Below are 12,219 nucleotides of genomic sequence, written 5' to 3'. Positions count from 1 at the left end.
GGCCCCCAACATAGCTTCACACATGAGTTGAACAAAAATACTTGACGTAGTAACCAAGTGGCTCAAGCCTCAATTGACATCGTTAATGATTCATAAAGTTAAGCAATCATGATTGCATGTATATACACATAATGTATTGATTCAATGGCATTTTTATTGATGTTAAAATTAGGTCACATACTCATATTCTAATTAGCCAGTTTCCAAGGGGGAGAAGCAAGCCGATTTGCTGTGTGTAGAACATGCTATCTCAAGCTGATAAGATAGAACAAGCAACAAATTATATAGTGGAATTGAAGGAAAGAGTAGATAACTTAAACAAGAGAAAAGGGCAATTGGAGATGACAGGTATTACTCATGAAGCTGGGACATCTAGTAACCAGCAAAACACAACTCTAAATGATGCAACAATGGCGGATTCGGCGTTACCTATCATCGACGTAAAGGACTTGGGCAGTAGTTTAGAGGTGCAACTGGTGATGGCATTAGAGGGTAACATCATGCTACATGAAGTCATTAGGGTTCTTGAAGAAGAAGGTGCTGAAGTTGTGAATGCTACCTTCTCAACTTCTGGGAACAAAGTCATTCACACTCTCCATGCTAAGGTATTTTGGTTTATATTTACATAAAATAAATAAGATTGATCAATACATAGAAGATTACATTGCCTCTACATAAGGATGAATGCTCAATTACAGAAATCGAGAATTCTTTGTTAAAACTTTTTTCTACTGGAAAAGATGTACACAAGTTCTTTATAACAACTTGTCATATATATCAGATAAGAAGATTCTTTAAATGTGTATTTTTTTTTAACTCCATATGCTTTTTAACTTTCAATAGCTGTTAAGTTTCTGGGAGGGACAGAATAATAATAGTTTATATTTATATTGATGTGTGTCTAATAATTAGGTATGAGTACAATATATAACTTGTTAGTTCATTACTTAGTTTGTATTTTTGTTCTTTTGTCATCATCAAAACTAGGATTCAATAATATCTTAATTCTAATACTAATCAGACACTTATTGATAATATTCCTAAGATAATATTTCCATTAGATAATATTTCCATAAAATAATACTATAAGCTAAAGATATTATCATATCTTTACTATACTCTAATATTCTTAATACCCTCCTGTAATCGCAACGGCAGTATCATGAACGTTACGACTAGAGAAATTAAAAAAAACATCAAAATCAAGATTAAACATAGATATTGACTCTAACAGGAACACAATTCTTGTTGAATTGGTTCAACAATATCTTATATGAGGGATATCATTCTTTTCGAACCTCTTGTCACATATATCAGTTGAACAGGAACACCATGTTTGTCGAACCCACAAATATCACATATACTTTTAGGTTATTTTTTTGAGAGAGAAATTTCATTAATTGAAAGTCAAACGGCATCTACAATAGGTATTAAAGTAAAACAAGATACAATTAAACAAGACTAAATCAAATTCGTCTTCGAAGAAACTACAATAAACCAGATCGAACAATACATCACAGCCCCCTTGTATTTGCTGAATTAAGCAGCTATTGATGAGGAAGTCTATCATTCTGATATAGTTTGGGAAGAACATTTTTTATCGAGTCAGGTTGACCGCATCCGAGATTCCAATACCTTCATGTTGAGTCCTGAACTTCAACCGATGAGAATAATTTCTCATACCTAAAAATAAAAGAACCATACTCACAACTCCCATGGGGGAGAAGGAGATTTCCAAAACAGAAACTAAAAACCCCATAACAGGGTTTGAGAAAATCTCATAAAGAGATACTAATTTATTGAACAAAACAAGAAAATGAACTAAAAATTGAAAATAAAAGGGGAAAAGGGGCTTACCATGGATGAAAACATCCATGACACATCCCCTAATTGATGAAGAAAGGGTAGGGGAGGCTAGGGTTTGAGAAAGAGAAAAAGAGAGGGGAGGCTAGGATTTCCCCAGGATGCTCATCTTAGTTGAATGGTTTACATTTGTCAAAATCTTATTCCTTTATACTTTTAGGTTATAATATTATCTTATGGATATTATGACTCTAACAGTTATTGAGTTAATTTTAATGTATATTTTAGAAATATTAGTTCTATAATTTTTAGTGATATATAATTGATGATATAAATACAAAGTTGCGCACGATCAAGTGTGCCCGACTAATATGATGCATCTATTAAGAAACAAAGGAAGTATAACAAGAGATTTATTTGGGTATACTGGTAGAACAATGTCGCTACATATCCTCTATGGCTCTACACATAGCAAATTTAATGAATTCAACAGATCGAAATAAGGATGATTGACTACACTCACTAATAAATCATAAAGATCTAATCCTCCCAACCCAGGTAAAGCAAGAAATTTGCATTTGGATCGGAATATTAAAGAAAATGGAGTATGATTTGAACATTTAATTAGATTGTTTTTTTCTATTGTATTGACTAAATTATATGAGATCTAATCATATCAAAAATAATAATCTTATAGTAAAAAAAATCATTCATGTTAGTGTATGTCCTCCATTAATTGTCTTGTTAATCTATACTTCTATACTAATATATTAAAAGGCGTTCCTAAATAAGGCACAATGTCGTTTGGCGCTCTCCCTAAGGTCATTTTACTCTATGTAGTCCACATACAGTAAAAAAAAAAAATTAGAAATTGCATAGTATGCGATTTGATCGCCTGACTTCAAGTATATATACTAAAGTGTTTACCATTAAAGTAAGGAATATTTAGTGTTATCTTTTTAAATTATAATATTAACAAATGAAATTTTCTCTTATCAGGAATGTAGCCCGGATCTAATAACTAGTTATTCTTTAAATAGAGTAAATCATTTATAGTGTGTACTTTTTGTGGGGACGAATAATAAAGGAAGAAAAACTGTTGGAACATTTATAGGGTAATGGGTTTGAAACTCATAAGGGTATGTACTAGAAGAGGAGGAGGTATAGTATGCAAAAGACTAGAGTGCATCAAGTGGCAAAACGCATTGATAAACCAAGGGGGACAGAAGACTGGCCGCGAGTCGCGACAAGAGTCGCGAGTCACGACCAGTGGCCCGTCGCGACAGGCGTCGCGGGTCGCGACCAGCGCCTCGCGACTCGCGAGCTTCTTCGCGAGTCGCGACATGTCTTCTGCCTTGGAATGCGAAAAGATGCCTTGACGGTTTTATGTCCGTTGTGATGTTATGGCCTCATTTTAATGACCTTTAAGGTCCTTAAATCAGCTGATTAAAGGCCTTTGATGGGTGATTAAAATGGGGGTTATGGATTGTCTACTCTAGTCAATGAAAGGTTTATGATCCTATATAAACCTTGGGATTCCTATGAGTGAAGGGTTAGAAGAAAATCAGAATTTTCTATTCTATACTCTCTCAATACTTCTTGCTTAGCTTAAGAGAAAACTTGCAATCCTCTCTTGAGTGTTCTTCACAAACACAAAACACAAGTTCTTGTTGATTCACTTAGAAGATCATCTAAGTGGATTGTTTCTCTCCATTGTATCTCATTAGTTATTTCGTGTTAACCCGGTGATCCTAGAGGGGCGAAATTAAACTAATAGGAAAGCGTAGTTTCCGTGCCTTGGAGTGGATATCCGGTTCTCTCATTGATCACAATATAACAATCTATTAGTTTAATTTTCTTTCTTTTCGGATATGGCTCAATCACTCAAGGACATGACTATGAACTTCCAAAAGTTGGATAAGTTTGAGGGGGTGGGCTATCGAGGTGGCAAAAGAAGATGCATTCTTGTTGACCGCCTTGAATGTGGTGTATGTGTTATCAACTCCTATGCCACCACTCCCGGAAGATGGAGAGGAAGAGCCTCTTGAGACTACTAGGAAGAGGATCAAGTGGGAGAATGATGACTACATTTGTCGTGGTCATATTCTCAACTCTCTCACCGACCCGTTTGATCTCTACCAAAATGTGGAGAGTGCAAAGGAACTTTGGGACGCTCTTGAGGCCAAGTACATTTCGGAAGATGCTTCAAGTAAGAAATTCCTTGTTAGTAATTTTAATTCTTTTAAAATGACTAATGATCGGCCTATTATGGAGCAATTCCATGAGGTTCATCATATTTTGAACCAAATAAGATCACATGGTATGGTGATGGATGAGGCAATTGCGGTTGCCTCAATCATTGACAAATTACCAAATTCTTGGAAAGATACAAAACATCTTTTAAAACATAAAAAGGAAGACATGTCCATGGAGCAATTAGGAACTCATCTTCGTATTGAAGAGGGGATCCGGGCTCAAGATGGGGTTAAGGATACTATTCCTAGTATTCCTAAATCTACCGTTAATTTGGTAGAGGTTGGTGGGTCTAGTAAGACCAAGAAATCCAACAACAACAACAACAACAATAACAAAACCAATGTTGCAAACAAGAAGAGGAAGACCCTCTCTTGTTGGATATGCAATGGTCCTCATCTTAAGAGGGATTGTCCTTCTAACAACAAGAAGAAGACAAAGAACACACAACCTAGTGTTGTTCAAAACCAAGGTAACAATGCACATGTTAATGTAATTGAAGAAATGCATTTTGTTGCTATGATTTCTGAAATTATGTGTGTGCAGGTTGATGATTCTTGGTGGATAGATTCGGGAGCCTCTAGACATGTGTGCAATAACAAGGATTTCTTCAAGTCTTTGAAAGATTTGGATGATGGTCCAATCTTGTATATGGGGAATGATTCTACGGTAAAGGCTAGAGGCATAGGCCAAGTAGAATTGTTGTTAACCTCGGGAAAGACTTTAACTCTCCGGGATGTTGTGTATGTACCGGAAGTTAGGAAGAATCTGTGTCAGGAGGTCTCTTGAATAAGTATGGTTTTAAAGTTGTTTTTGAGTCGGATAAATTTGTACTTTCCAAGGGTGGTATTTTTGTTGGACAAGGTTTCTTTTGTAATGGAATGTTTAAATTTAGTATTGATAATAAAATTGGTACTAGTTCTATTTACATGCTTGATGTTTCTTCTCTATGGCACAATCGTTTATGTCATGTGAATTATCGTAGATTATATGACATGTCTAAAATGGGGTTGATACCTCCTTTCGATTTAAAGTTAGAGAAGTGTCACACTTGCGTGCTAAATAAAATTACAAAAAATCCTTATCCTAGTGTGACTAGACAAACGGTATTGCTTGAATTGGTGCATAGTGACTTGTGTGACTTTCATAGTTCACCTTCTTTAGGAAATAAAAATATATTGTAACTTTTATTGATGATTTTTCAAGGTTTTGTTACATATATTTTTATGTAACATACTTAAAGTTTAAGACCTTTAAAATCGAAGTGGAACTCCAACTTAATCAAAAGATTAAAAGACTTCGAACGGATAGGGGTGGTGAATATTATAATCCAAGTTATTTTAGTTCCATTGGTGTAATTCATGAAACAACCGCCCCATACTCACCTCAAAGTAATGGTATAGCGGAAAGGAAAAATAGGGTCCTAAAAGAAATGGTTAATACCATGCTTTCTAATTCGGGTCTTAATGACGGTTTTTGGGGTGATGCAATTTTAACTGCATGTTACATTTTAAATCGAGTTCCTAATAAAAGGAATAAGACTACCCCTTATGAACTTTGGTGTAATAAAAAGCCTAATCTCAATTACCTTAAGGTATGGGGTTGTAGGGCAATTGTCAAATTGACGGAACCTAAAAGGAAAACTTTAGGTGAAAAAGGAATTGATTGCATTTTTATAGGCTATGCGGTACATAGCAAAGCCTATAGGTTTTATGTCATTGAGCCCAATGACTTTGTCTCTATTCACTCCGTAATAGAGTCAAGGGATGCAATATTTGATGAGACTAGATTCTCATCGATTCCAGACCAAAGGACATGATACCTAGTACTAGTTCCAATGTTGTAGATGACATTTCAAATGATCATGATACTACAACACCGGAAATTAGGAAAAGTAAACGAATTAGAAAAGAGAAATCTTTTGGACCGGATTTTCAACTATATTTAGTTGAAGGGTCAAGGGAGTCAATTTCGACTCAAATTTCATATTGTTACAATATGGAGGAGGATCTAGGTCCTTTTGATGAGGCTATGAAGTCTCATGATTCTGCTTTCTGGAAAGAGGCAGTGAATGATGAAATGGATTCTATAATGGGTAATCACACTTGGATTTTAGCTAATTTACCTCCCGGTTGCAAACCCCTAGGTTGTAAATGGATTTTTGTAAGGAAAAAGAAAATCGATGGAACCATACTAAAACATAAGGCCCGGTTAGTGGTCCAAGGTTTTAGGCAAAGATATGGTATCGATTACTTTGATACTTATGCTCCAGTAGCTAGAATAGCTACTATTAGACTATTGATAGCATTAGCTGCGATTCATGGTCTAGTAATTCACCAAATGGATGTAAAAACTGCTTTTCTTAATGGTGAATTGGAGGAGGAAGTGTACATGAATCAACCTGAAGGGTTTGTGGTTAAAGGTCAAGAAACTAAAGTTTGCAAATTAGTTAGATCTTTGTATGGTCTTAAACAAGCACCTAAGCAATGGCATCAAAAATTTGATGAAGTTGTGTTGTCTAGTGGGTTCAAAATAAATCAGTCCGATAAGTGTGTATATAGCAAATTTGATAATAACGGTAAAGGAGTTATAATTTGCTTATATGTTGATGATATGCTTATTTTTGGGACTGATTTGGAACAAGTGGAAAAGACCAAAGTCTTCCTTTCCTCTAGCTTCTCCATGAAAGATTTGGGTGAAGCGGATGTTATTCTAGGTATTAGAATAATAAGAGGGAAAGGGTCGTTTTCTTTATCACAATCTCATTATATTGAGAAAGTGGTCAAGAGGTATAATGAGTCAAATTCGACTCATTTTGCTACTCCTATGGATCCTAGTATTCACTTGGTTCCGAGTAGTGGTACTCCAATTTCACAATTGGAGTATGCAAGCTTAATTGGAAGCTTGATGTATGCTATGACTAGCACTCGGCCGGATATAGCCTTTGCTATTGGCAAGCTCAGTAGGTATACTAGTAATCCTAGTATGTTGCATTGGCAAGCATTGAGAAGAGTGTTAAGGTACTTGAATAAGACCTTGGATTATGTCATAACATACAATAGAGAACCTTCTATCTTAGAAGGTTACTCGGATGCTAGTTGGATTTCGAATAAGGAAGATTATTCATCCACTAGTGGTTGGGTGTTTCTTCTTGGAGGAGGTGCCATTTCATGGGCTTCCAAGAAGCAAACATGTATAACGGATTCCACTATGGCATCGGAATTCATTGCTTTGGCTTCTTGTTGCCAAGAAGCGGAATGGCTAAGGAATGTGTTGAGTGAGGTGGACTTATGGGTGAAACCAATGTCACCTCTTGCTATCCATTGTGATAGTGCATCAACCATAGCTAAAGCATATAGTGAAGTCTACAATGGCAAGTCAAGGCACATTGGAGTTAGACATAGCTATGTGCGGGAAATGATAAGGAATAGTTGTATAACTATTAATTTTGTTCGGTCTAGTTTGAACTTGGCGGATACGTTTACAAAACCGTTGTCAAGGGAACTAGTGAACAAAATGAACAAAGGGATGGGTCTTAAGCCTATTGATCAACCTATGGTGAAGGAAAACTCTATTTGATGTCTAATACAACGTTAGATCTCAAATTCAAGGAGGATAGTACTTCTCTAAGAGGTTGGGAGCACTTGTTTAATACATCCCGAGGTTAGTGCTTGTTGCTACAATGATAAAGAGGTTGAATTTTATTCTTAATAAATCTTTGATAAGGTGCTCAATTGTAGGAGCATGTCCGGAAAGATTTACCTATGTAAGCTAGAAGTTTGGCCGCTTCATCAAGTCTTAGGCTTGACTTGGAATGCTTATGAATGGATATGGACACCAAGGCTTCATAGGTGTCGGAGGTTTTAAGAACCTAGTTTATGTTTGTGTGTATTAGTAACTTCAATAATTTGTAATGGTTATATGATTCAAAGCTTTGTCTATCATTATGATCTAAATTATTGTAAAGATTACTTTTACTAAATGGAAATTCAATCGTTAGATATTTCCATGATGCATGAACATGTGTGTTTGCGATTTATAGCAAGTTGAAAAACTTTTCAACATTACCCTATAAATGGGAGGAGGATTGTTGGAACATTTATAGGGTAATGGGTTTGAAACTCATAAGGGTATGTACTAGAAGAGGAGGAGGTCTAGTATGCAAAAGCTAGAGTGCATCAAGTGGCAAAACGCATTGATAAACCAAGGGAGACAGAAGACTGGCCGCGAGTCGCGACAGAGTCGCGAGTCACGACCAGTGGCCCGTCGCGAGTCGCGACAGGCGTCGCGGTCGCGACCAGCGCCTCGCGACTCGCGAGCTTCTTCGCGAGTCGCGACTGTCTTCTGCCTTGGAATGCGAAAAGATGCCTTGACGGTTTTATGTCCGTTGTGATGTTATGGCCTCATTTTAATGACCTTTAAGGTCCTTAAATCAGCTGATTAAAGGCCTTTGATGGGTGATTAAAATGGGGGTTATGGATTTCTACTCTAGTCAATGAAAGGTTTATGTTCCTATATAAACCTTGGGATTCCTATGAGTGAAGGGTTAGAAGAAAATCAGAATTTTCTATTCTATACTCTCTCTAATACTTCTTGCTTAGCTTAAGAGAAAACTTGCAATCTTCTCTTGAGTGTTCTTAACAAACACAAAACACAAGTTCTTGTTGATTCACTTAGAAGATCATCTAAGTGGATTGTTTCTCTCCATTGTATCTCATTAGTTATTTCGTGTTAACCCGGTGATCCTAGAGGGGCGAAATTAAACTAATAGGAAAGCGTAGTTTCCGTGCCTTGGAGTGGATATCCGGTTCTCTCATTGATCACATATATAACAAAAACTAATTAAACAACTCTCCTTGTCATGTTTCATCTTAACATGATATTGGATTTCATAGACTACAAAAATAGGTGATTGAAAGAGTTTTTTTTATAATGGTAACTAGTTATTAGGTCAGGTCCATGCTATGTTTCGGGTAAGAAAAAATTTCATTTATTAATATAATAATTTATGATAATAACACTAAATACAACTTAGTCGAGTGGTTAAGACTTTAGTATATGTACTTGAAGTCTTGTGCTCAAACCCTATACTATGCAATTTCTAAATTTTTTTATTATACATGGATTACATGAACTAAAACTCCCTAGGGAGAGCGCCACGTGGCACAATTTTTTTGTTTATGCACGCTTTTTAATATAGTTGTACTATAATTGTTACCTGTCTGCATTACCTCATATCTCTATTACATAAGGGAAGGGGGACCTATGGTGTCCTCTTTTGAACTGACTATTTTGCCCCCCTTTCCCTTACTAAATTACAATGATAATATCAATACCAAAATGGAGATTCAAAAAAGCTACCGGAAATTAAATTTCAACATCACTCCCAAATCACTTATGTTAGGAAACTTTACAAATCCTTTCTAAATCACGTTCAAGAAATCCGCAAATCACTAAACTTTACAAAAAAAACTAAAAATTAACTTACAAACCAAAACTAATATAGTAGGGCGTAAATACATAAAAAAAACATTCACAAAATTCACTTACAAATTATTGTTCTCAAGAACTCACAAATTTCACTTACAAATTATTCTTTACCTATACACGCTATGCATAAAAATCTGTAAAAAACATAAAATTTGACGGGGATATCACACATTTGTCCATCGGCGAGATTTGCAAACTTCCAAAAAGGTACATAATTCTTTTAATCTTCCAAGTTATTTCAAATTAGTTGAAAAAACAATAGCAATTGTTATGTAGCGACTAACAGAAAAAAGGGAGATGATAGCAATTAGTTAAAAAGGACTTAAATTTAACCCTTTATTTTCACATGAAATGAGAGAACAAGATAAAATAACAAATTTAGTTTTTTTTTTTAAAAAATTCCAATATTAAAAATTTGCTCATAACTTTTGCAAAAAAAACCATTTTCACAAATAAATTTTGAAAAAAAAAAAAACAAAATCAAAGTTTTTGCAAAAATAAATTTTCAGAAAAAAATTAAATTAATTTGCTAAAACCATTTTCAGAAAAAAAAATTACATTATTTTGCAAAAATAAATAGTGAAATTAAGCACCAAGACAACTGTAAAATTTTGAAATGGAAAAAAAGGGCTTTTATACAATTTAAATTTAATTCATTTTCATGTTAAATCAGAAAACAAGATAAAAGAAACGATTTTTGTTTTTTTAAAAAAATTCCAATATCAAATTGTGATGAAAATTTACAATTTTATCTCAAATATAATTTTAAATATGAGACTGATGAAAATTTTAAATATAAGTTTGTGAAATCATAATTTAGATGTTAGGAAGGGAAAAAAAACTGAAATTGATTCATACTTTTCGATTAAATTTTGGGATGATAGATAATCGACCCAAGAAAAACTGAAGTTAGATTGATTTAAGAAATTACCTTTCTTTGTAGAAAATCGACCCAAGAAAAATTGAAATTGGTTTGCTTCCTTCAAAAGTGGTTGATACGGGTGATGAATTTTTGATGAATTAGATCTACTGCTTTGCTTAATACTCCCTCCGTCCTCTATTAGTTTACCCCTTTCTTTGGGGCACATTTGCCGAGACACTAATTTGAACCTTAATGTCTCTAATTTTCGATAAGCAAAAATTACAAAAAGTTGATATTTGGATAATACACATTGAGACGAATCCAACAAGATCTCACATAACTATATTTTTTCCTTAAATACAAATTACAAAAGATAGTCAAAGTCATGTATGTAAATAGTGTCAAAAGTCAAAAGGGGTAAACTAATAAAAGACGGAGGGAGTACTTGAAAAGGCTAATTTTCTTATTGTATAGTGTATAGTTTGATGAACTAGGTTCCTTGAAAATATGGTTTGTAGATTTGTAGTGAGAGGAGAGAGAAAATGAATAGCAAAAGTAGTGGAATTATACTGATGTTGCCAAGTAGTGGAAAAGGTATTGAAATATTTTTTGTTAAAATTCTAGAAGGGTGTGCCTACAGGCTACAACACGTCACTCAAAATTTTGGGTTTTAAATACAAGTGTGGATCAAAGTATAAATTAGCCAAATTATAATGTGGGTTTCAAATACAAGTGTAGATCAAAGTATAAATTAGCCAAATTATAGTATTGTTGCATTGGAAATTCAACGTAACAGATAATCTGGACTCATTTTTTTTTTGTTCAATAGAGATAAGTTTAGCTAAGGGAGTAATACTATAATGCTACTTAAGTGCAAAGAGTTAATGAATGCAAAAGAAAGAACAGAATGTAGAAGGCATGCTATTTGATTGTATTTCAAAGAATCTTATTCACAAAATGAAGGCGAACTTAAAATACTAACTTGCATTTTCTTTTTGTTTATTACTTATTAATAATTAGGCCTAAAAATGTCATCGCACGCATCACGTGCATAAAAAGCTGGTTCCATTATATTGAAGGTATGCACCATATTACATACTACAACATAAGCATATGTTCTAAAATATTCGGTTTATTGATTTACAGGTCCGAAATGCAAGAATTGGAATAGAGACTTCAAGGGTAAAGGAAAGGCTACATGCGTTGATATGATCATATACTAATACTCTATTTATTGATTGTTTTGTTGTGTAGATGATGAGGTCTATTAGTTTTCAGATGGTGTATAGTGTCTGTGGTTTTTCTTTTTTCTATCAAATTGAATGTAATTTTGGGTTCTTTTGCTTCGCATGATTCAACATGCTTTTTGTCATGAATATTATCAGAAGGAAAAAGATTAATTATTTTTTGGCAAAGACAAAAAAAAAAGTAATCAACTTTGTACTAGAAATAGTATAATGTTGGGAAATAGGAGTACATATTACAGCCATAGAAGATAAAAACAATTAAGAAGAGGTTAAAGTGGTTTAGGCTATGTTTAGTTCATGTTATTTTTATTCATATGATACGAACTTATTTTTTCGGATATAATATGATTTGAACTTATTTTTTCTAATCTTATCTGATTTGATTTTGTTTGATCTGATATGATATGATCTTATCGTTTACAAATCATATTAATACTAATACTCTTATGACTTTATATTTCATACTAGCATTACTATTACTACTATTATTTTATTATTATCACAATCTTTAATAATGACAATAATAATATTAATATCAATATCAATAATAATAATAATAATAAT

General features: G+C 33.9%; 2 protein-coding genes across 2 annotated transcripts; both read left to right on the top strand.

Moving 5' to 3' along the window:
* Positions 1-242: 242 nt before the first annotated feature.
* LOC125497452 (transcription factor bHLH167-like) lies at positions 243-629 on the top strand. Its single transcript, XM_048644379.2, has one exon. The coding sequence runs from the start codon at positions 243-245 to the stop codon at positions 627-629; it is 387 nt and encodes a 128-aa protein (XP_048500336.2).
* A 3,304-nt stretch (positions 630-3,933) lies between these two features.
* On the top strand, positions 3,934-4,782 carry LOC130591554 (uncharacterized). The gene is made up of 2 exons (XM_057394921.1): positions 3,934-4,528; positions 4,603-4,782. The coding sequence occupies exons 1-2, from the start codon at positions 4,051-4,053 to the stop codon at positions 4,605-4,607; spliced, it is 483 nt and encodes a 160-aa protein (XP_057250904.1). The 5' UTR covers positions 3,934-4,050; the 3' UTR covers positions 4,608-4,782.
* Positions 4,783-12,219: the final 7,437 nt, after the last annotated feature.

The sequence above is a fragment of the Beta vulgaris genome, chromosome 5 (assembly GCF_026745355.1).
Source record: "Beta vulgaris subsp. vulgaris cultivar EL10 chromosome 5, EL10.2, whole genome shotgun sequence".
Taxonomy (NCBI): Eukaryota; Viridiplantae; Streptophyta; class Magnoliopsida; order Caryophyllales; family Amaranthaceae; genus Beta; species Beta vulgaris.
The sequence above is the reverse complement of the archived record's forward strand: the minus strand, read 5'-3'. Positions and strand labels throughout refer to the sequence as shown.